At 45.9% G+C, this 25,000-nt stretch overlaps 1 protein-coding gene across 1 annotated transcript in view; it reads left to right on the plus strand.

The window, feature by feature from the left end:
- The window catches only part of slco1e1 (solute carrier organic anion transporter family, member 1E1), a 39,645-nt gene that overhangs the window by 1,617 nt on the left and 13,028 nt on the right, over positions 1-25,000 (plus strand). Inside the window, exons 2-7 of the mRNA XM_076297138.1 lie at positions 235-376; positions 1,496-1,628; positions 2,693-2,820; positions 4,721-4,867; positions 10,289-10,387; positions 11,147-11,377. Coding sequence (XP_076153253.1) covers positions 235-376; positions 1,496-1,628; positions 2,693-2,820; positions 4,721-4,867; positions 10,289-10,387; positions 11,147-11,377 — 880 coding nt within the window. The remainder of the gene's footprint in view (positions 1-234; positions 377-1,495; positions 1,629-2,692; positions 2,821-4,720; positions 4,868-10,288; positions 10,388-11,146; positions 11,378-25,000) is intronic.

Consider the following 25,000-nt stretch of genomic DNA (forward strand, 5'->3'; position numbering starts at 1 on the left):
TCACTTCTCTGTGCGTGCAATAACTGTCTGACACCACTGGCCTAGCTTAGCATAATTCACTGGAAGTGGCTTAGACCAGTTAGCCTCCCATTTAGCTATGCTAAGATAGGCTAGCGGTGTCAGACTGGGTTAACCTTAAACCTTAAACAACTTCTTTTAATCATTCCTACTTCTCTCATTACTCATTTGTGTTTTCGCCCGTGTCTTGCTCCTGTCTGATTGGTTTGTGGTCAGATGTTCATCGTAGCGCTGTCCTTCGCCTACTTCTCCAAAGCACTGTCGGGCACCTACATGAAGAGTGCCATCACCCAGATCGAGAGACGCTTCGACCTCTCCAGCTCCCTCATCGGACTCATAGATGGCAGCTTCGAGATGGGTATGTCACAGAGCTTATTTGTTGCTTATCAGCAGGGACGACGCTGGGGGCCACAGGGGTTTAGGGCCCAGTACTGACAGGGGGCCCCCAGAGAGTCCCCAATAATACTATATATTATCAGGGGGGCCCAGAATTATTGTCTGTCATAGGGCCCACATTGTCTAGCAGCGCCCCTGGTTGTCAGAGATGGGTATGACACAGAACTCATCCAGTATGTGTTAGTTATCAGACATGGGTACGAGGCAGAGTTTATGTGTTGGTTATCAGACATGGATATGACGCAAAGCTTATGTGTTAGTTATCAGACATGGGTATGACGCAGAGCTTATGTGTTGGTTATCAGAGATCAGAACAACTCAGAGTTTATGTGTTAGTTATCAGACATGGGTATGACGCTGAGCTTATGTGTTGGTTATCAGAGATCAGAACAACACAGATAAAAGAACACAGGTATGTGTGTTTCATTATAGTCGAGTAGGACTCTACATTGATTTCAGATGAAAATCATCAGAGATTGCAGTCTATCTAGATGCTAAGTTTCTCACTGATTGGACTGGCTCATTTCCTGTAATGGGTGCACACTACAAGTTGGGTATATAGCAGAGAGGAATTCAACTACATGAACAGTTTAACAATCAGCAGCAGTTATGGCCGTTAAAATACACTTTATGTAGGCCAATGAAATGAAACTAAATATGGACTTAAAGAATTTTAGTACTGATTGATTGAACAACAGAAAGCACAGTGATAACTGGACATGGTCTATGAGATTGTGTAATTGAGAACTGAACATGGTCTATTGTGTAACTGATAACTGAACATGGTCTATGAGATCATGTAACTGAGCATGTTGGTTTATGAGATAAACTAAAGTACACTTAAGACCAAACTGTTCTCAGATTCTCTCTGATAACTGATTAAATGCACTTCCTTTTAATTAGATGCACTCTGCCTTTTCATGATTTTTAAAATAATTCTACTTTGTGTCTTTTACTGTATGTCTTTTGATTCTATTTTATGTACTTTTACTTTTCAAAATCTTTTGACAATATGACTTAACCATGTGTATGAGATGTGCTATATAAATAAACATGCCTTGCCTTGCCTTGCCTTGCCTAGGTAATCTGCTCTTCCTGGCATTCGTGAGCCACTTTGGGGCAAAAATGCATCGGCCTCGCCTGATCGGGATTGGCTGCTTCCTGATGGCCGTGGGCTCACTACTGACCGGCCTGCCACACTTCTTCATGGGACGGTGCGTTACATATAAGACATGCTGTGTGCTAACACTGTGATGTATGGGGCATGCGTTACATATAAGACATGCCGTGTGCTAACACTGTGATGTATGGGGCATGCGTTACATATAAGACATGCCGTGTGCTAACACTGTGATGTATGGGGCATGCGTTACATATAAGACATGCTGTGTGCTAACACTGTTATGTATAAGACATGCTGTGTGCTTACACTGTTACGTATAAGACATGCTGTGTGCCTACACTGTGATGTATGGGGCATGCTGTGATGTATGGGGCATGCTGTGTGATGTATGGGGCATTGGGGGCATGCTGTGTGATGTATGGGGCAGGCTGTGTGTTGTATGGGGGCATGCTGTGTGTTGTATGGGGGCGTGATGTGTGATGTATGGGGGCATGATGTGTGATGTATGGGGCATGATGTATGTTGTATGGGGGTGTGATGTGTGATGTATGGGGGCATGATGTGTGATGTATGGGGCATGATGTGTGATGTATGGGGGCATGATGTGTGATGTATGGGGGCATGATGTGTGTTGTATGGGGGCGTGATGTGTGATGTATGGGGGCATGCTGTGTTATGTATGGGGCATGCTGTGATGTATGAGCATGCTGTGATGTATGGGGCATGTATGGGGCATGCGGTGTGCCTACACTGTGGCATGAGAGGAATGGACCAGAAATCAGACTCCAATCACAGGCATTAATAGGCTGTTTGATGATTATGCACAATATAGACAAACTGTTCTGAATGCAGACCCACTATGCTGACCTGTGTGTGTGTGTGTGTGTGTGTGTGTGTGTGTGTGTGTGTGTGCATGTGTGTGTGTGAGTGAGTGTGTGTGTGTGTGTGGGTGTGTGTGTGTGTGTGAGAGAGTCTATCTCTGTGTGTGTGTGTGTGTATGTGTGAGTGTGTGAGTCTCTCTCTGTGTGTGTATGTGTGTGTGTGTGTCTGTGTGTGAGTCTCCCTCTGTGTGTGTGTGTGTGTGAGTGAGTCTCTGTGTGTGAGTATGTGTGTGTGTGTGTACATGTACATGTGTGTATGTGTGCATGTGTGCAGGTATAAGTTTGACACAGTGATCCAGAGCTGGGAGAATGACAGCATGAGAATCAGTCCCTGTCTGGACTCCAGAGCAGCGAAGGATCACCCAGATGTCCAGATCGAGATCTCGCAGGACATCGACGCAGGTAGCCGCTCCGCAGACATCACAGGCTCTCTGGGTATTGGGTCACAGGCTCTCCGGGTACTGGATCACTGGCTCTCTGGGTACTGGGTCACAGGGTCTGTTTGCTGTTTTACTGCTGAACTTAAAGGACAATTCCGGCGCAAAATGAACCTAGGGGTTAATAACACATGTGTACCGAGTTCGACCGTTCGCTGGGATTTGTTTTCATGCTAGTCGAATGTGACCAGTTTTATTGCTAACCGCTAATTAGTATTTAACGCTAGCGTTCGGGGCACACGTACAGTAAAAGTAATCGCTATTTCTATACCACTAACAAGGCTCAAAATAGCACCACACTTACACGGTAGCATAATGAGGGTCTCTACATGTAAACCGAAGCATTGAGAACTTTGTAAGTGTACAGGCAGTTTATTAAAAAGAAATACATTATCGTTCACGTCTGGTTCACATACAGGCAGGCGCCTTGGGAAAACAGAACTCTCTGGGATGTGAAGTAAATCTCGTGTGAAACGTTGTTGCCAAAAGAAAGCACTGAGCGCATAAGAGAAGCACTGAACGCAACAGGAGACATAAGAGATGGCAGGTTATTTGAACGAAATTGAAGACATCGTGGATGAACCCTTTCGGTTTGATGGACGTCGTTATCTTTTCGAGCTGCGGGAGCTCCGTGAAAGGGCTACGAGAGAGAGAGCTACCTGTAGTCAATGGCGCAACACAGCCTTGCACTTCTGGAAACTGGTGGTGTACCTGCGGACATTGTGAAGCTATGGCTACCGAAGAGGAGTAGGCTACTTGTGTTGCATGGAGTGGGACCTGTTGCGTCGTGACACCTAAGAGATGCAGTGTCTGAGAGAGTGTCTGCAGAGTCTGAAGATTTCCCCTCATTGATAAACAGGGCTGTAGTTGAAACTTTTTTCCATGTCCCGAAAAGAAATTGGAGGACTGCAAGAAATCTAGGATCTAACCTTCTCATGTTGCCTCAGTCGCCCGGTCGTGCCGTTTCGCACTCTACAACATACGGAAAATGACTCCAGATGCTACCTAACTCCTGGTTCAGGCTATAGTCATCTCATGACTTGACTACTGCAACGCCCTCCTGACAGGTCTCCCAGCCTGCGCAGTGAAATACCTTCAGATGATCCAGAACGTGTTACGTGTTACACTGCTGCTCATCCAGCTACACTGGCTACCTATGGCGGCCCGCATCAAATTCAAGGCTCTAACGCTTGCCTACAAAGTAGTTTCCGGTTCTGGTCCCACCTACTTGAATGCCCTCATACAGACATACACTACCTCCAGACTGTTGCGCTCCTCAGACGAACGACGTCTAGCTCTACCAGCGGTACACTCAGGCCAATCCAAACTTTTCTCATCGGTTGTTCCTCGTTGGTGGACCACACTGCCAATTCCTACAAGGGCAGGGACATCCCTCTCCATTTTCAAAAAACTCCTGAAGACCCAGCTCTTTAGAGAACATCTCCTCTCATAGCACCACTTACAACAAGTCTTGCTGATCCTAGCACTTACCACCCATCTTGAACTGACACTCAACTGTTTAAAAACAGCCCTCACTGATGCACTTATTCTTACTGTACTCTACCATTTTTAAATTGTCCTAAAATTGTTGAGAGAATTGCTTTAAAACTTAAACTGTTTACCATGTTGTTAGTCGCTTTGGTTAAAAATGCGTCAGCCAAATGTAATGTGATGTAATGTAATGTAATGTAATGTAATGTAACATTGTTAGCTGAATGTTAAGCAGTGGGAACCTTTGTAAGGACAGGAGGTAGCCTTGTGAAGATGTCTATCTGTGTGCGGGAGGGATGATGACTTTGTCTTTGCATTTGTATGTTCAACCATGACTATGTGTGTGTGTGTGTGTGTTTGTGTTTCCTCCCCAGACTGTGTGAGGGATTCAGGTTCCCACATGTGGATCTACGTGTTTTTGGGGAACGCCCTGAGGGGTATTGGGGAGACGCCAGTCACACCTCTGGGGATCTCCTACATCGATGACTACGCCAAGGCAGAGAACTCTGCCTTCTACATTGGTAAGTGCTCTCTCCCCCTCAGTAGATTACCATTCGCTGCTATTTGTGACGGCACCGCTCAATGCAATGAGTTGTTTATCAAATGCATGCCAGTTGGTACTGGTGTGTGTGGTCACGGAACAGGAAGTGTGGGCACACCCATGCTGGCACACCCACGCTGGCACATTCATGTTGGCACTCTCATGGTGCCACCTACTGTATACACACTGTGCTTAAGGGTACTAAGGGTACGGGTACTAAGGGTAAGGGTACTAAGTTCAGAGTAAGGCCATCTGGTGTGCTTAAGGGTACTAAGTTCAAAGTAAGGCCATCTGGTGTGCTTAAGGGTACTACGGTCTAGTGTGCTTAAGGGCCATCTGGTGTGCTTAAAGGAAAATTCCGGTTTTTAGCACTTTAAGGTAGCCTGACGAGTCAGACCCACATTAAAATGTAGGGTCTGGGCACTCACCGTTCACAGTGCTCAGTCCGAGGGGCGGGATAATCAGTTGTCTTTCAAATTCCCTATAGGAATAGGACAGCGGCAGCGCTATGAGTCCCATGCGTTTCCCACCAGCGGAGCTAGTTGGATAGTTCAAACGTTTGCCAACTTAATAAAAGCTTAACTCTTGTCACACTGTTCGCCAACAGCAACATCCATCTTATTTGTTTTCAAGTAGCAGGGAATTCAAGCCAAACCGTTGCAACTCTGCCATCAATCATTATGTTAAGCCCACCTAACGACTCTATACACGATTTCATTGGCCTGATTGAGTTTCGATTTCTGGAGCTCACAAGCCAACGGAGAGTTGCTAGACTAGCTGCCGCTAGGGGCGCGTCTAGATTTCTAGGCTAACTTTAAGGCCCTTTTCTGGTTTGTTTTGGATGAACTAAAGTGGTGGACACCGAAATTTTGACGATTGGTCCTATCTCGACTTTTCTGACTCGTTTTGAATCGCCTTTGACTTCTCAGGGTGGCTGGCAATGGGCATATTGTAGTAGGCTACTCAAACATGTCCTAAAACAACCCTTAACGTTCGTTTTCAAAACTGTGCAACTCACCGAGTGGTTAGTGGTGTTCGTTGATGTTCCAAAACAAGTAGCGTAGCGAAATACAGTTTCTGTCATGACATGACAATGTTAAGTCTTTATTCGTAATGCAGAAGAGTGGTAGTCTTTTGGAACCTAAGCAGAAGCTTGAGGAGTATTTAGAGGGAGTGCACAAAGATAGGGAGAGGTTCAGAGAGATGGTACTTCCTGCTGATATCCCACCTATTGGTGAATTAAGTAGCCAATGCGACGATAGTCCACCAAGGTGGAAAGAGGTGCAAGAAGTAATTAAACGTGCAAGGGCCTCTTCAGCCCCGGGACCTAATGGAGTGCCCTACCGGTTGTATAAGAGCGCACCAGATGTTTTAAGATTTTTATGGCAATTAGCGGAGGGCTGGGTGAATATTTATTCCCAAAGAAAAGGACGCAGTAGAGATTAATCAATTTAGGCCAATTAGTCTACTGAATGTTGAAGGGAAGGTTTTCTTCAGTGTGGTGGCACGGAGACTGACAAATTACCTTGAAAGGAATAAACTAATTGATACCATGGTGCAAAAAGCTGGAATTCCTGGCTTCTCCGGGTGCTTAGAGCATACCAGCATGATTTGGCACCAAATTTAATTAGCAAAGCATGAGAAGAGAGACCTGCACGTTGTGTTCTTGGATTTGGCTAATGCTTTTGGGTCTGTGCCGCATAGTCTGTTGTGGGAGGCCTTTGATTATTTCAGAATCCCAGGTAGCATTAAAAGCCTAGTAAAAGCATACTTTCTGGATATTCAATTATGTTTTACTACAGCTGATTACACCACAGGGTGGCAACAACTTGAGATAGGAATAATGGCCGGATGTACCATCTCCCCACTTGCTTTTACAATGGCAATCGAGGTCATCATTAGGGCCTCAAAATGGGTAGTGGGTGGGGAGAAGTTGCAGGGAGGGCCACGCCTCCCCCCGATTCGGGCTTTCATGGACGACATGACAACCTTGACGTCAACCATTCCATGCACCAACAGGTTGCTGGGTAAGTTAAATAGTAATCTGCAATGGGCCAGAATGAAGGTGAAACCAAGTAAGTCTAGAAGTCTCTCAATTGTTAAAGGGAAGGTAACAGATAAGAAGTTTGCTATAAATAAGGAGGTGATTCCCACAGTTCTGGAGAAACCAGTGAAGAGTCTGGGAAGGTGGTATGATGCAAGCCTTAGTGATAAATCACAGGTTGAAGACTTGAGACAGGTCACTAGGCAAGGTATTGCAAAAATTGACAAGTCGGGGCTGCCAGGTAAGCTCAAGCTGTGGTGTTTGCAGTTTGGTTTGTTGCCTCGGCTAATGTGGCCATTGACAGTTTATGAAGTTCCTCTGTCAAAGGTAGAGAGGTTGGAAAAAATGATCAACTCCTTTGTCAGAAAATGGCTCGGAGTCCCACGCTGCTTAAGCAGTGTAGCCTTGTATGGGAAGGGTATTGTAGAGTTGCCAATATCTAGTCTGACAGAGGAATTTAAGTGTGCTAAGGCTAGATTGGAATTGACTCTTACTCAGTCCAAGGACCCAGTGGTGAGGAAAGTTGCACCCACAGTTAATGCAGGGAGGAAGTGGAACCCAGAGCAGGCAGTTAAGCAAGCTCAATCAGCATTGAAGCATAGGGATATAATGGGCCATGTGCAGCACGGGCGGGGGGGTCTAGGGGTGGGTGCAAGTAAACCCTTGTGGAATAAGGCTTCTGCAGGAGAAAAGAGGAAAATGGTAGTGGAGGAAATGCATAGACAGGAGGAGGCTGTAAGATGTACTAAGGCAGTGTCGCAGGCAAAACAAGGGCAGTGGGTGAACTGGGAAGGGGTGGAAAAAAGACGGATTAAATGGAAAGATCTATGGGGCATGGAAGCTGGTAAGATCAGATTTATGTTAGGTGCTACATATGATGTGCTCCCATCTCCCAAGAATTTAAGTTAATGGTTTGGTGAGGATGATAAATGCATACTTTGCTCGTGTGTGGGCAGTCTCCACCATATCCTATCAGGATGCAAGGTAAGTCTCACCCAGGGGCGGTATACGTGGCGTCATAACCAGGTATTGAAATGTGTGGCAGCGGCAATAGAGGATAAAAGGAGAGAAGTCAATTCATTAGCAGCTAGTAAAGGGGTAAGGCAAATTAACTTTGTACGTCAGGGGGATAAACCTTGTTCCGTGAAGACCAGGTGTAAAACCGGCCAGTTGAAAAATGGGGCGGGCTGGGAAATGAAGGTTGATCTTGGCCAGCAGATGGCGGTACCTCCACATATAGTGAGTACTAAGCTACGACCCGACGTAATTCTATGGTCGGATTCAGAGAAGATAGTTTACTTCATTGAACTCACTGTTCCTTGGGAAGACAGAGTGGAAGTGGCCAATGAGCTGAAGAGAGCTAAATACACTGAAATAGCAGAGGAGGCAGCTAAGCGAGGTTGGAGTGCACGATTAAGGCCTATTGAAATCGGTGCACGTGGGCAGAGCCCGTCTACGGAGAGCCTCCCCACTCTCTATTAATCCCATACAAACCGAACTTGGCTGCAGTTCACCTAGATGGCGATCGCGGGCGAGTCCAAAATACATGGGGTCCTATGGAGCTACATGGCTACATTTATTGTTTTAAACTATTTAACAACTGAAACCCTCAGATTTAATTTAATTTTTTGCAAAATGGATATGGATTATCAATCAAAAGTGAAATAATCCGGGAGTCATGTCCTTTCGTTTTCTTACAGGTTGGGTCGTTGTTGCCCATAACACGCTAGCATTGATGCTATGCTATGCTATGATCATGCTAATGAATGACGTCAAGTGACTTTAAAAAATATAATACTCAACCAAGTGTATTGTCTTTGCCTCCCCTTTCGAATACAATATTCAAATTACTTGAAAAAAAATTATATCCCGAGAAAAGTGGATTTTGAGGGGTACAGCTCCATAGACCTCCATTCATTCTGGACTCGCCTGTGAGCGCCCCTAGATACAGTACCACACCGGAAGCGTTCCGAGAGTGAAGGTTCTCCCCTTATTAGACATTCTCTGACGTGGGTTTGTGGCCAGATCTGCTACTGGCTTGCTGTCTGAATTGGGCATTTGTGGTCGAAGTCTAAGGCAGGTGGTTAGTAACATGTCTTTAGCAGCAGAACGGGCAAGCGAATGGTTGTGGGTAAGGAGAAATTACCCTTCCTGGGGCGCAAGCTAAGGTAAGCTAACTGGCTCATTTGTTTTGTGTTTGTGATGGACTGTGCCTAGGTTGATGGTACTTGGCTAAGGTTTTTTATGGTTTATGGTTCAGTCCGCATCAACGGGACGGACCAACCTAGCCAACTTAGACCATGCCTAGGTTGGTTAAGGGTATTTGGATGTTTGTTGTGGTAATATGGTGGCAGCATGGGGCGTAAGCTAACTGGCTAATTTGTTTTGTGTTTGTGATGGGGCCTAAGCTAACTGGCTAAGCTAACTGGCTTTTGTGTTTGTGATGGGCTGTGCCTAGGTTGATGGTTGGTTGGCAAGGGTTTTTATGGCGATGGTTCAGTCCACATCAACGGGACGGACCAACCTAGCCAACCTTGACCATGCCTGGGCTAGTTAAGAGTATTTTGGGTACTGGATATTATGTGGTAATATGGTGGCAGCATGGAGGGGAGTGTCTCCAGGACGCTGGTTTCACTGTTAAGCCTTCATGAGGTGTCGTGGGCCTAACTTAACGAAACATCGGTGAATGAGGGTGCCCACTTGATAAGCCCAATGACATGCCGCATATTATATACTGCTGTTGGATGGGCCATTTGTATTGTGCTTGTGACCATTTGTTGGCAGATTTGTGGGTAGTGTGCTTTTTAAAGTTAAACTTGAGCAGGGGCTTCTGAATGTGTTTTTACCTTGGATTTTGGCACAAGGGATTTTAACATCTAATCCTGTGTATTAATGTAATAAAGGGGTTTAGTAGATTAAGTGGCAAGGGGTGCGTAAGAAAGGTGGGGGAGGATTGGGATTGGGGGGGGGGGGCACCAACAAGGAGCACCCAAGAGCAACAGGGCCAAGGAAAAACTCCCTTACCAAGGAAGAAACCTTGGGCAGATCCACGGCTCAAGGGGCTAACCCAACTGCCAGGGTGATGTGTGTGATGCTCTTAACAGTAGCTTTGGCAGCACTGTATCCACACAGTCATGCTAATGAAGCAATTTGAACTGAAATTGAACTGAGAGAGAGAGAGAGAACACATGTGGAAACGCATAAGAAAGCTGAATGCCTTACTCTTAGATTGTCTGCAGATGATCACCCTGTGTGTGTGTGTGTGTGTGTGTGTGTGTGTGTGCGTGTGCATGTATTTGTGTGTGTGTGTGTGTGTGTGTGTGTGTGTGTGTGTGTATACGCGTTTCTTCCTATCAGCTTGTTTGCAGACGATCACCCTGCTAGGACCCATGTTTGGCTTCCTGTTGGGCTCTATGTGTGCCAGACTTTACGTGGACATCGGCTTTGTTGACGTCGGTAAGAAGCACGTCCTTAAAGACAGTTACATCAGGCGCTTTACATACAGTACTGTGTGGAAATATGAATGATTATATATATGTGTATTTACATAGGAATAATTATATATGTGTATTTACAATTCTATGCATTGTATACTTATACTTACACTTTTATATGTTATGTTATGTTATGTTATGTTACAGTATGTTATGTTATGTTATGCTATGTTATGTTATGTTATGTTATGTTATGTTATGTTATGCTATGTTATGCTATGTTATGGTATGCTATGCTATGCTGTTATGTTATGCTATGCTATGCTATGTTATGTTATGTTATGTTATGCTATGTTATGCTATGTTATGTTATGCTATGCTATGCTATGCTATGCTATGCTATGCTATGTTATGTTATGCTATGTTATGCTATGTTATGCTATGCTATGTTATGTCTGTGTATGTACAGCTAAACCTATAATTATTCATACTATTGCCAAATCTTTACGTAATATGATTGCTTATATGACCACGGAAATGCAGAAATATTTATATATCTATATAACATCTATTATTCTGGTATACTAAGTATGGTCTTTTTGTCTTGTGCTTGGGTCATTTCCAGGCAGGAATGATAAAAATGCACTATAAATTAACATTTGGCATGGCTCTGAATAATTTGGGTCTTAACTGTATGTGCATGTGTATGTGCATGTATGCATGTTTATCTGTGTGTGTGTGTGTGTATGCATGTATGTGTGTGGTGTGTGTCGTCCTGCAGAGAGTGTGACCATCACCCCTAAGGATGCCCGCTGGGTGGGTGCATGGTGGCTTGGCTTCTTCGTGTCAGCGGGCATCATGCTGCTGTCAGGCATCCCCTTCTGGTTCCTGCCCCGCACGCTGCCCAAGCAGGGCGAGCTGCCCAACAACCCCTACACCCTGCCTGAGACGCCCGCCCCGGGCACCGACGCCAACACCGCCAACACCGCCAAGCTCGCCGCCATCGCTAAAGGCAACGCCCTCTCCCATCCCTCGCTCACCCACCTTATCACACATCCGTGTTCAATCAGACAGTATATCACAAATGTTCCTGAATTGAAAAGTGCAGTACACTACGGAAATCATACCATGGTAGAACACTATGGGTTCCATGACTGGGGTAGCTGACAATGAGCTTTAAACTCATTCAGTCACATGTATTTACTGTATGACAAGCATGGCCTCAAAGCTCTTGAGTCTTTCCAAGACAGACAAAGGTATTATATTTTATATTTTTTTATTTTATGAGATCATCACCTTCACTGATTTAGCTTTAGCCTGCCAAAGAAAGGTCCAAGAAGGCAAACAAAATGGTAAATGGACTGCATTTACAGTATACAGCGCTTTCCTGCATTTATGTAGCTCTTTCCTGCATTTATACAGCGCTTTCCTGCATTTATGTAGCTCTTTCCTGCATTTATATAGCGCTTTCCTGCATTTATGTAGCGCTTTCCTGCATTTATATAGCACTTTTCTGCATTTATGTAGCGCTTTCCTGAATTTATGTAGCGGTTTCCTGCATTTATATAGCGCTTTCCTGCATTTATGAAGCGCTTTCCTGCATTTATGTAGCTCTTTCCTGCATTTATGTAGCGCTTTCCTGCATTTATATAGAGCTTTCCCAAGTACTCAAAGCACCATATTTCATGTCTCACATTCACCCATTCACACACACACTCATACACCGATGGCGGAGGCTACCATGCAAGGAACTAACCTGCACATCTGGAGCACTTTACCTCCACCACCCCGTATGTACCTATAGTAGTTCCCACCACCCCGTATGCAGTGTTGGGAGTAATGCGTTACAAAAGTAATGTAATTACTGTAATATATTGCTGTTTGCGGTAACGCGGTAATGTAAGGCATTACAAAAAAAAAATGGGTAATATTTACTCGGTACAAACTTCAGTAACGCGCGTTACAATGCAGTTTAACCCAAAATTAAGCGCTTGTTTTGTTTTGATACATATTCGCAAACACCACGCGAGAACAACAGAGGAGAAAAAATCCGCGCAAAATAGTAGAACGTTATCTCCTGATACTGGTTGAACATGACTGTGGCTGCAGCAGACTCGCAGGCGGACTCTATTTGCAGGATGGACATAAGCCTACGCTCATTATTCTCAGCTTGTCAGAGACAAGGCTATGAAGAACATAATAGTTAGTGCACTTTGTGTGCGAAACCGAAAGATCTCTCAGCTCGCGAAATAGCACAAGTAAATTAATGAAGCATCTAAAGTAGTGCCACGCTAATCTTTTTAATTCTTGATAAAACACAAACTATGGTGTTGTGCATGTCAGCTTTGTGCTGTGAACTTGAATTGAAGAGAATAAAGGGATAGAAATGCAGAAAAAGATTGTGTAGCCTGGCAGTGCCACCGCTCCCACCACGCGCATCACGCACTTTGCGTTGGGCACCAAAGGACAGAGGGGGCACCCAAATGTAACCAATGAATAGTAGCTTTACTGCAAACTGCGTTTCACTCTTCATCAATAACGTTTACAATGTCAAAATGCACTAACACGATGTTACATGCAAGTTTGATAGGCTACCTTTTGGGTTCTCTCAATCACCACGTAGTACTAGAATTGGTGGGTCTTCAATCATTCGTTTTCCAAGCATTTAGGCTACATGAAGCACATGATATGCTGAGTCGACTGAAACGCATTCCATTCAGATAGCTAGGTGGATACCAGGCTCATTCACTTGTATTCGCAAAACGAAATGTGAAGCAACATGTCATTGCATACTTCCATTTCCAAAGCAATGAAGGTTGCTTAAAACAACTTAACATTGTGCATATTATTGTTAATATTGTGCTATCAATGTAACTCAAACAAATAAGGCCTGTAAACAAGAGCTGGCAAAAGGGCATTATGACAACGTAAAGATCAATGCTCTTAAAGTGACAGTGCACCATTTATAAGTAAAACAGCATTTCTTCAGAAATTAATGTTTAAAAATACACAGTAATGGTCTGTAAATAATAGGCCTTTTATTTTACTTTAGGTGTTTGAGTTATCATTTAAATGTCACTCACTCAAAGCCACTCACTTAGGGCACCGAAATGGCCAGCAGGCCACCATCTTGACATGTTTTTATTAAAGGAACCGTATGTAAAAAATGTATTTCAATTAATCATAAAATTGCCCTGATATGTCACTAGACATTAAGAAATCATGTTCATTTCAAATACTTATATCACTGACAACAGTAGTCTGGCCAGGATATTGTCATTTAAAAAGTGAAGTTGCAGCCCTCAACTGATGTTGATGTTGTCATGTTGTGTTTTGGCCTAATGCGCCACCCTCCACCTATCTACTAATCACAAAGTCAGTAGTGTTTCGTCATCCGGTTGCCAACTCTGCCAGTCAGAGGGGAGGGGAAGGGGATACACCGCTCTACAGTAATTTGAAAGTGATTGTAGTACCCGTTTTGGCCACAATCTTACATACGGTTCCTTTAAGCTTTGATTTACAATATAGTAGGCTCTCTATTGATTTTAATGAGTAGGCCTAGGCCTTAAAGTTACAGTATTTCTATCACAATTTACCAGACTTTGACCTTTTGTCGGTTTTTAACAAAATTCTGACTATGATTGTTCCTTGTATTGCATTATGAGCACTGCGCCTATTGCATTCTACTGTTGCCTTAAGCCTAGCTCAGTCATTATGCTATACCACATCTCCCTCCATTGGAAGAGCAAGCTGCATTGAGCGTAATAAACTGCATTTAGAATGGCAAATCCATATTTCTAGATATTTTGGTGAAAGTAACTTAAAAGTAATGCAATAGTAGTGTAATGCCTTACAATTCAGAGACAGTAATATTATAATGTAACAAATTACTTTGAAATGACAGTAATAAGTAATGCATAGTACATTACGATTTTGAAGTAACTTGCCCAACACTGCCCGTATGTAACTATAGTAGTTCCCACCACCTCCACCACCCCGTATGTACCTACAGTAGTTCCCACCACCTCCACCACCCCGTATGTAACTATAGCAGTTCCCACCCCGTATGTACCTATAGTAGTTCCCACCACCCCGTATGTAACTATAGTAGTTCCCACCCCCCCGTATGTACTGTACAGTATAACTGCCCCTGCTTTGACTACAACAGTATACTATTGAAGGCTGTGGAGGTGGTATTGTAGAGTATTAAGCAATGTACATAGAAAATAACAAACAGCAATATATTTTTGTGCGTGTGTGTGTATGTGTGCAAATAGGAGGATGTGTGTGGCTCGTTCCTAGTATTCTGTATGATTTCAATGTAATTTAGTAACCTATTATATTACAGCAATAGTATTGATATCAAATTTATCAACATCAGTAAGGTAAATCACTGAAATGGCTCAATAGCGAGTACAAAATGAACAGTTGTACTTAGTCATTAAGGCATTGAGCAACCCAACAGTGAGGAGATTGTGAAATGTGTGGGCTACATGTGAGAGCGGATTTGTGTGTGTGTGTGTGTGTGTGTGTGTGTGTGTGAGGGTGGATTTGGCCTCCTCCAGACCAACTGCCTGGCCGGTCACCTGAGCAACGGCAGTCGGCAGGTCATCATAGTTCGAATTACAGGGGGTAGTGGGGGGTACTGTACCCTCCAATGAAGACCCAGTACCCCCCAAAGAGACAGAAATATTAGTTTTGGGGGGGTCAGATAATTTTTCTGATATTGTGAAAAAATATCATCACAGTTACAATACAAGTCAACTCCTAGTTTTACTGTAGGAACATTTTAATGTAAAGCGATTTCAGACACCCCTATTGTGGACCGTAGCATTTTTAACCACCATGGCGCTAGAAGCAACTGAGATAGAGAACGACTTCAACTTCTCAAGCAAGTGTCAACGTTGAATGACAAAACGCTAGTTAAATTCCTCCAGTAGGCTAAATTCAGTTTGCTGCTGACATGCATGGGTGAAATGTAAGTTGCTAGCTGACGTCTAGCTTGTTGAGGATTTTACCACCTTCATTTATAAACGTGTTTTGTTCTTTCATAGCTCATGTCACGTCTTCATACATTGAATTACTGGCTACTTACCTCCTACTTATCCACTGAGGCAGGGACGTGCACAGGAATTTTGAGGGGCAGTTGCTCTGACCTGAAGCCCCCCCCCAAAAAAAAAAAAACATTCACGGGCTATGCAGGACTGGGAATAACAGTGTCTTTTTTAAAATATATACACAAAGATGTAAAACACTGAAATACAGCACTCAATCACCTTAACTTATCATTATTTTAATGCCCACTAGTGGTATTTATGTTCTGCTCAGGCAAGATCTTTCAAATGACCTCTAAAAAAGCCTATGTTTCTTTAGATTACAATTATTTAGCATGCAGCTCTTTAAACCTGTACTTTCTAGCATGGTACTCTCATCTCATATTTGATGATCATCACTTAGGCCTTCCTGTCCTCTGTGCCTCCTCCTGTTCCACATTTTCCTCACATAGTCTGGAGGCTTGTGACTGCTCCTCATCTTAAATGTAATGTAATTATGAAACATTGCCATTAGTAGGCTAAAATATGAGTCTGATTAATTAATCAATTCGTCTACACAGTGTCGTCATCTTTATCACAGTGCAAAGTCTCTGTCTCACCTCCTGGTTGGCTTTTTGTGATTGCTGCCTCCCTGAATTGTCTCTCCCTCTCCTGAATCTGACTCTTTTCAGTGGGCATCTTGGCTTCAAACAATACCCAAAATATTAGGGATAGGATTTAGGCATTTAACCATTTTAAATAAAATAATTAATGTGATGCATTACTTCCATCATTCATTCTTCTTGCTAAAACGAAATTTGAGAAACTAACTATCAGCAGACATAGACGTAGCTTACATTAGTTTGCCTAATGCCTACCAAAAAAAATAGTAGCCTATAGGCTATGTGATAACGGGCTGCTTCTCTGCAAGCTATCTGTCTGATTATTTAGGCTAAACGTGGCAAACTCAGCCTGGATTTCTGAAGATTGTAATTAATTTCATAAAACTTGATGACGATGATCGTTCATTTGTTATACATCACAAACTCACCTTTTCCGACAACGTTGAGTCGTCTCATACGACAACCCCGACAATCTCCTTCTAGGGCCGCTTATGCAGGCTCAGGTCAGGTGCTGGTCGCACAGCGCTGCAGCCACAAACAGAGTTTGCCCTTCCCCTACTGACTTTCACTTTCGGTGCCCGAATGGAAGTGAATGAGGATTTGCGATTTTTTTTATCTAGGCCTACGTGAAATTCTGCATCCATTGTACGATTTATTTATTTATTTTCCCCATTGGAAGGGCCACGCGAGTCAAGAAGGGTGCAACCCCCCTGTGCACGTCCCTGCAATGAGGCTAGTAAAGTGGACCTTGGTTAGTTACCATTACCAAGGTTAGTTAGCAAGATAGGCTAATTCTCTATTTAAATCAAGCTTTACAGTGTGGTGAGGTAAAATCGATTTTCCAAGGAGATGAACTCCATAGCCTAGGTGTCCATTCTCATTTTATCTTGAATAAATTGCCTTGTGCCTTTTTGACATTACTTTGGCACAGATCCTGTGTTTTTATATTAGCCTACCGGGCACAAGAGGGTCTGATGTAGCTAAGCCTATGTTATAACATCAGATAAACTTTGAATTTCCCCTTGGGAATCAATAAAGTATCTATCTATCTATCTATCTATCTATCTATCTATCTATCTATCTAAACCTGTGGAAACATAAAAGTAGCCTAGGCTAAATATTATGTGCTAGTATTTTAATTGGTTGGTATTGTTTTTACATTCTATTATTTCATATTTTTAGTTTGATAAATGTAGTTTCATCTGAGAACCCTGATACTATCTTAATGAATCTAGGATTTTATTTTATTCAAAGAGACACTATGAGGAAAAGGAAAGGGCACACAGACATCAGGCACTTTTTTGGTGCTAGCAGGAAATATTAACACTAAGATCTACAACCAATGACATTAAAAGTGCAGGTGCAGTTAGGTTTTATACACTGTTCATGTGTGTTAAGGAAAGGGGGGCCAGCAGACAGGAGAGGCACAGGATATAACCGTAAACAGGCTGCAGGGAGACGACAGGATATATAAGAACAATGAGATATTCTGTAGCCTACTGATTAGCAGTTTGTTTAGACCTTGTATGTGTTGCACAACACATGTTGCACTTGGTGATCACGGTGGGGATTGATATGGTAGTGGACCATGATGGTCATAGAAGAAGTGAAGGAGCAGTACCCCCCAATTATGATGGGGTAATTCGCACTCTGCAGGTCATTCACAGAGAATTACGCTTCTCACACACACACACACACACACACACACACACACACACACATACACAACACATAAAGGATTTCATCTCTTTACCTTACTCAAGTGCTAGAAACAGGAAAAATATTTGTGTGTGTGTTTGTGCGTGTGTGTGTGTGTGTGTGTGTGTGTGTGTCAGCCGAAACCTTTTAAATGCAGATAAATGCCCAGGACACAGAAGAATCGCAGCAACAAGTTTACAAATAAGTATCAATTTTATTTAGTAAATATGAATTTAAATAGTCCTTTAAAAATAGCCTAAGCTAAGAAGAAAGAAAAATAAAAAAATAAAATTGAGGCAGTTCAGTTATGGCGCGAGTGCGCCTCCATAGGCTCCGTAGGAACGCCAGTCGTGGGGTAGCCTAATCGAGGTGCGTGGGGAAGCCCGGTTCGTGACGTCACGGTTCCGACGGTCGGTGGCGAAGGGAATCCCCGGTGACGTCAGTGGCTCAACCAGGAAGCGGCTCGACCTCGAACAGCAGAAGCAGGAATCAGTGCAGAGCCAGCGCACACTGCCCACAACAACAACAACAGGAAGCCACAACAAGGAAGGAGAAATCTTACGTCCCTTTATGTTGTTTTTAGTGAGCGTTGTATCAGCAATCGACGTCGGGTCCTCACAGTCTCGTTTGGTCTGGTCTCTGGGTTTGACGCCGCGGCTCGCACCTCGGACAGGAAAACAGATCAGGAAGACACCAAAACAAGCAGAGGAGAAATGGAGTGCACACACACAGGACTTTCTCACTTTCCTTTTGGGAGAGAGGAGCAGGCGTTGTATACAACTCGGGTCCAGGCCGCGGTTCCTCGGGTTCGTCCGGTCTCGTCCTGTGCTCCCGGGTCCACTCGTCTGCTGCTGCGTCCGATCCCCGCTCAATCTCCCGTAAGTCTGAAAAACATCCCTATTTATACCCAACCCCTTCAACATCCCGGTAACAGGATAGGCAGAGTCATAATTGTCGGTGAGCGGGTCTAATTCAAAGCAATAGAGTCATTAGTGAGCCGCCAATGAAGAGTTAGTATGTGGGTGGCAGTCTATTGGAAACACACGGTGTACTCACAGCAATCCAATTGTATCCACAGCACAGCAAACGGTATATAGGCACAGCAAACCATAACACAGCAACCAGTATGTATACACACTAGTGTTGCACGGTGTATCGATACTAAAAAGGTATCGCGATGCCTTCACGCAAAAAACGATACGATTTCAGACGTTTTTAGAATCGATACTTTATTAAAATAATAACGTTCTGTGTCTGTGTGAACTGCTGTTCTCACTGCTCCTTTCACGCATCTAGGCAAGTGGCCGTGTCAAGCAGGCAGCTCTGAGTGAGTGAGTGCGCAGCCAACGTCATAGTTCTTTGCCGACAGTTCTAGGCCTTGTGGATAAAACAAAAGGTGCAGTGAAATCTGCAACTATTTCGGATACATCGCAAATTAAGGCAAGCCATCAGGTACACAAAGTCATTTAAAAGCAGTAGGCTACGCATGGAACTTGGCAAAACACCTCACAGACATATCCCAACATTTTTAAAGAGTTCAAAGAACGACAGGTTAACGAATATGCTATAGAAAACACGACTACATGGTTAGTGCCAAGTTCTTCTCTTATGTTTTAGTCTAGCCTAAGTGAAACGAGTATGGTTCTCTGGGATAAAGCGAACCTTCCTTCATCAATGAATTTTGACGAGACATAACGAGCTGTAATCATTTTGACGAGACATAACGAGCTGTAATCATAGGGTGCTAACGTGATGAAAGCGCAATGTTCACGCCAGAATAACATTACCATAACTTGTAAACGATCTATTTCATGTTCGGTCAGTAGCCTACTACTGGTAATATTTGTCGTGGCATGTAGACTGCAATTTGTTCAATAATTATTGCCCAGATGTAGGATAGGCTACCCGAAATGCGCTAATTAAAGCCCACAGCATAATACCACCAAAGCGTGTTGAGTCCTAATAATAATAGCGGCGTATTGTTACAGTACGTGCTAGCAAATCATGTTATCAAAGAAATAGACGTAATGTAGTAATGCACACAGATATATTGCAACAGGTAATGGTGTAGGCCTATCTGACGAAGACCTGAGTGGTTGGAACGTCGTACTTGTACACTGGGCGCAAAAAAGACTATCCTCACATTTTCCCCTTTGCAACTGTCAAAGAAATCCCATGAACACGGGAAGGCCTAGGGTAGCCTATACTGTACATCAGATGGCCTAAAGATTAGGCCCCTCTGCATAGCATTCAGTGATTTGCATGCAGTAATTTGAACACTGACCTTGATCTAGCCTAGTTTGGCTATTTAAAGCTACTTTATTGCCAAAACACAACACAATGTAAATTAACTATAACAAACAATAAAGGACTTAATCACAGAAAGTAGGCCTACTATTTTACTGACTATAAAAAAAGAATCATTATGTAGGAAGTTTACAAGTTTAGAACCCAGAATTGACCTACACACTACAAAAGTGCACCAAATTCAACACAAATGACTCAATACACTTGGAGGAGGTATGAGTCCTTTCTTCTCCAGATATCTTAGGATTTCGCCATAGTATCGTTTTAGTATCGAGCATCGTGATATTTATGGCAGGTATCGTATCGAAGTCATAATTTTGGTATCGTGACAACACTAATACACACACACAGCAAATAGTAAATAAACCACAGCAAACCAAATAAACAAAATCCCCACACCTCCCAGCAGGCTGACAATTCCCCCCCGATTTGAGTCGACCCGACTATCATGGACAGTATCGTGCAGGCCTGTTACTTTGGGTAGAACGTGAAAAGCGCCGGATGGGCAACGGGTCCCCATTACCTCGAGGAGCAGGCGGGACTGGGGGGGCAGGCAACCCAGGCACACTGCTCACTGGCGGACCTTGCTCAGGAACGTCCGTCTGGGTGGAAGGTTGTCCAGTGCTGGTTCCCGGGGCCTCGGTTGACGGTGCATTCCTTCGCGCATAGAAGGTCAGGGGCCAGTAGGTCCTCCTTGGATCTAGTTGGCTGCGTTCCGCATCCCGGTCCTGGTCCGATTGTTCAGCAGACGAGGTAGGTTCCTGGGGGAAGGTTACAGGGCATAATCGCAGATTATTGCGGTGGGCAGTCCTTGTGGGGCCCTCTTTCCCCTCTGGCCGCATGACATACACTGGTCGGTCTGGGTGAACCCTCTCAACCACTGCGAATGGGGCAGGGAGCCAGCGGGTTGCCAGTTTGCCTTGTGCCCTTCGGTGAAAGTGTCTAAGTAAGACACGCTCACCTGGGAGGAGATCAGATGCTCTGGCCCGTCTATCATACCTCGCCTTGTCTCTTCCTTGCTGTTGTTGGGTATGCCTCTGTGCCAGCTGGTATGCCCTCTGCAAGACCTGGTGCTGGTGGCGAACCCATCCATTGCCAATATGGGCCTCTCCCTGCAGGGTCACTCCGTGGATCCAATCCACCGGCAAGCGGGCATGGCGTCCGAAGACCAGGAAGTGAGGGGTCAAGCCAGTTGTTGGGTGGGCAGTGTTGTTGTAGACTTGGAGTAAGGCAGGCAACTTGGCCCGCCACTGTGCCTTTTCGTCTTCGAGCAAGGTTCCCAGCAGGCCCAAGAGCGTTTGGTTAAAACGTTCGCAGGCCCCATTGCCTTGGGGGTGGTAGGGCGTTGTCCGAATCCGCCAGCATCCATACAGCTTGCATAATTCTGTGAACAAAGCAGACTCGAAGGCGCCGCCCCGATCTGAGAGGATCTGTTCAGGGCAGCCAAAAACTTGAAACAGATGAGACCACACGGCCCGGGCAGTGGTGGTGGCCGACTGGTCCTTAGTAGGGACTGCTATGGCATACTTCGAAAACAGATCAGTCATAACCAGGATGTAGGAAGGACCATCTTCTGGCTGTCCTAGTGACAAGTAGTCTATGCCTACAATCTGAAAAGGGTAGGTTGTCTTAATAGGCACCAGTGGTGCTTTTACCTCAGGTCCTGGCTTGTTGGTGATGCATTGGGGGCAGGCCCGGCCCCAGTCCACACTGTCCTTGGCCATGCCTGGCCAGAAGTAGCGTTGGCGTAGGAGAGTTGTGGTCTTGTCCGGGTTGGCGTGGCCTGCCTGGCGGTGGTACTCCTCCCACAGAGTTTGGGCTTCCTGGCGTGGCACCAGGATCTGCTGGCTAGGTTCCCCAGTTTCTTGGGGGACTCTCCTCCGGACCAGTACTCCCTCCTTGCTCTCCAGTTTGGGCCATTCTCGCAACCAGCTTTTTAGGGCTGTGCTGAGGTCATCTCTTTCCGCACCTGTTGGGGGTGTTCTCCTTTCAATGAAGTCTACTAGTCGGCCCAGGTCCGGGTCTTGCCGTTGCCGTTGCACCCAATCATCTTCTTCCGCCCGAGCTCCGCCATCCGCTTTGACGATTCCCACGGCAGCTGTCTGTTCCCCTGGCAACCGGGACAGGATATCGGCATTCTGGTTGACCCTACCAGGCCGGTATCTGATGGTATAGTTGTAGTTGGCCAACTGGGAGACCCACCGCTGCTCTACAGCACCCAGCCGGGCCGAGTGCAAGTGGACAAGAGGATTGTTATCCGTAAACACCTCAACTGTAGCACCCCAGAGGTAATCCTTAAACTTTTCCATGACAGCCCACTTCAAGGCTAGAAACTCTAGCTTAAAGGAGCTGTAGTTTTGGTCGTTCTTCTCGGTGGGGTGCAGACTGCGGCTTGCATACGCAATCACTCGCTCCTTCCCATCTTGAGTCTGGGCCAGGACAGCTCCGAGCCCCTCCAGGCTAGCGTCGGTGTACAGACGGAAGGGGAGCTGGAAGTCTGCATATGCCAGCACAGGCGCACGCACCAGAGAGCTTTTGAGTTGTTGGAAGGCTTGTTCGCAGTCTGCATTCCACACCACTGGGGTGTTCTTGCTGACGTTCTTGCCTCCCTGCAGGAGGCGGTGTAAGGGAGCCGCAATCTTAGCGAAACCCTGGACAAACCGACGGTAGTAGCTAACGAATCCCAAGAAGGACCGCAGCTGACGGATCGTCTTGGGCACCTCCCACTGCTCCACCACCGCGGTCTTGGCTGGATCCGTTGCCACCCCTTCTTGGCTCACCACGTGACCCAGGTAAGTCACCTGCTTCTGGAAAAGGCTGCATTTCTTTGGCTGTAGTTTCAGGCCCATCTCCAGCAGTCGTTGGAACACACGTTCCAGGTCCTTCAGGTGGCTCTCGAAGTCCGGCGAGTAGACCACGACATCGTCCAAATAAATAAGTAGCGACTCCTGAAGCATTCCACCCAGGCATCGTTGCATAAGCCGTTGGAATGTGGCTGGGGCGTTGCAAAGTACGGCATTCGATCAAACTCATACAACCCCATGGGTGTTGTGAAGGCGGTCTTCTCTCTGTCCGGTGGGGCGACCTCGACTTGCCAATATCCACAGGCTAGATCCAAGGTTGAGTACCAGGCGGCCTTCTGCAAGCAGGTCAGTGATTCTTCTATGCGGGGTAGAGGATACGCATCTTTATGAGTTACTGCGTTCAACTTCCTGTAATCCACGCAGAAGCGCCAGGAGCCATCCTTCTTTTTCACCAGGACGATGGGTGCTGACCATGGGCTAGAGCTCTCGCGTATCACCCCGCTCTCCAGCATGCCCTTCAACAGGCTGCAAAGCTCTGGGTACAGGCTGGGTGGTACTGGCCGGTACCGCTCTCGGCTAGGAGGTGCTGTCCCCGTTGGGATTTGGTGTTGGATGACTCCAGTCCTCATCGTGCCTGGCGAAAACTCCAGCCCATTTGTCCATCAAAGCAGCTACCCGCTGCCGTTGGTCAGTGGATAGCTCTTCTCCTAAGGCAGAGGGAGGAAGGGTAGAGTTAGGTTGGACGCAGTCAACACGGTTAACAGCAACTTCAATGGTACCTGTCCCTTCATCATGCAAGCGAAGCACTTGGTGAGCCTGGATATCCTCTACTGCCACCTCCTGGAGCCCTGCAACGATGGTCCTGGGGGCAATATCAAGAGGGTAAGGGTGAGGGTTACATAAGCGGACCAGTACATAGCCACCCCTAGTAGTCACCACAGCCCTAGCCACTCTCCATTCCACCTCAGGTTGAGGCAGTGGCTCCACCAGCAGGGTGCGACCAGAGGATGGAGCACTCTCACTTGTCCGGCCCCACACCAACATTTCTGACTCGGGTGGGACTGTTACAGTGTCTGATTTTGGGAGTCGCACATGGCCTTGAAATTGGGGAATGGGCTCCATACGGGTCTGTCGGCAAACAGCAAAGGCCTTCCCCCACTCTCGCTCGGCCCGTGGTGGCAGCTGGGCCCGGAAGGCCGTCTCACCAGGGTGGAGGCCGTGCATCAGTTCTTTCCAGCAGTCAGCAATGACATTCATTCCCTCCCCAGATTCTAGGCCCACAGTTCCAAAATGTTGGTTAAAGAGACTCTGGCTCATAAGGGTTACTTGAGAACCAGTGTCTAAAAGGCAAGGTATGGTTTGGCCGTTAATTTCCACCTCTACACCTGGACATTCGCCGATCAAAGCAGGCTGCAGGGAAGGATTAGAGGAGTCTTTTACCACCCCCACCGGCCGGCCCTCTGCGGTGGGGGATTGTGAAAACCCCTCGCTGGTCGTTGTCGCATGGGGCAGCTTCTTTGCACATGGCCTGCCTCTCCACAATCCAGGCAGATGGGCCGGCCCTGTGAGTCCCATTGAAATCTGCTAGCAGGGCTGGGGTTTGCTGGAGCAGGGGGGTCTGAAGGAGAGGTTAGTGGTGGTGCTCTGGAGCTTGCCCTTGGTTGGCCCGTTGGGGTCAGTCGTCCCTGTAGCTGTTCTACTAACTGCGTGCCCAGGGCCTGTACTTGCTCCGCCAACTCTTTCTTCAGTTCTCGGCGCAGCTCCTCTTTCCACCCATCCATCTCTCTGCGAGGCTGGCCACCCGTCTCCTCAACCTCTCTCCGGGGACGGCTAGCAGTCTCGGCCATCTCTCTCTGGGACCTGGCATGAGTCTCCTCGGTCTCTCTCCAGGGTGGCCAGCAGTCTCCTCAGTCTCTCTCCTGGGCCAACCAGCTGGCTCGTCCCTCCTGTGCGCAGTGCGGGTGGGTCTCGCCCTCACGGCGCTGGCTATGGCCTCCTCGGGGTCATCATCCTGCCCCAACTCTTCTTCCAAAGCACGTGCCTCTGTCGTCAGGTCTTTGAACCTCTGTCGTGGCTGTCGACGTAGGAGGCGTTGTAATTCAGTCCTGACCGGGCCCGTCTTCAACCCCAGGACAAATTGGTCTAGGAGTGCCTCGTCGCCTTCTCCAGC

The sequence above is a fragment of the Alosa pseudoharengus genome, unplaced genomic scaffold, assembly GCF_046254945.1.
Source record: "Alosa pseudoharengus isolate Yale_2024_CS ecotype anadromous, Long Island Sound unplaced genomic scaffold, YU_APseudo_1.1 YU_APseudo_1.1_scf_20, whole genome shotgun sequence".
NCBI lineage: Eukaryota > Metazoa > Chordata > Actinopteri > Clupeiformes > Clupeidae > Alosa > Alosa pseudoharengus.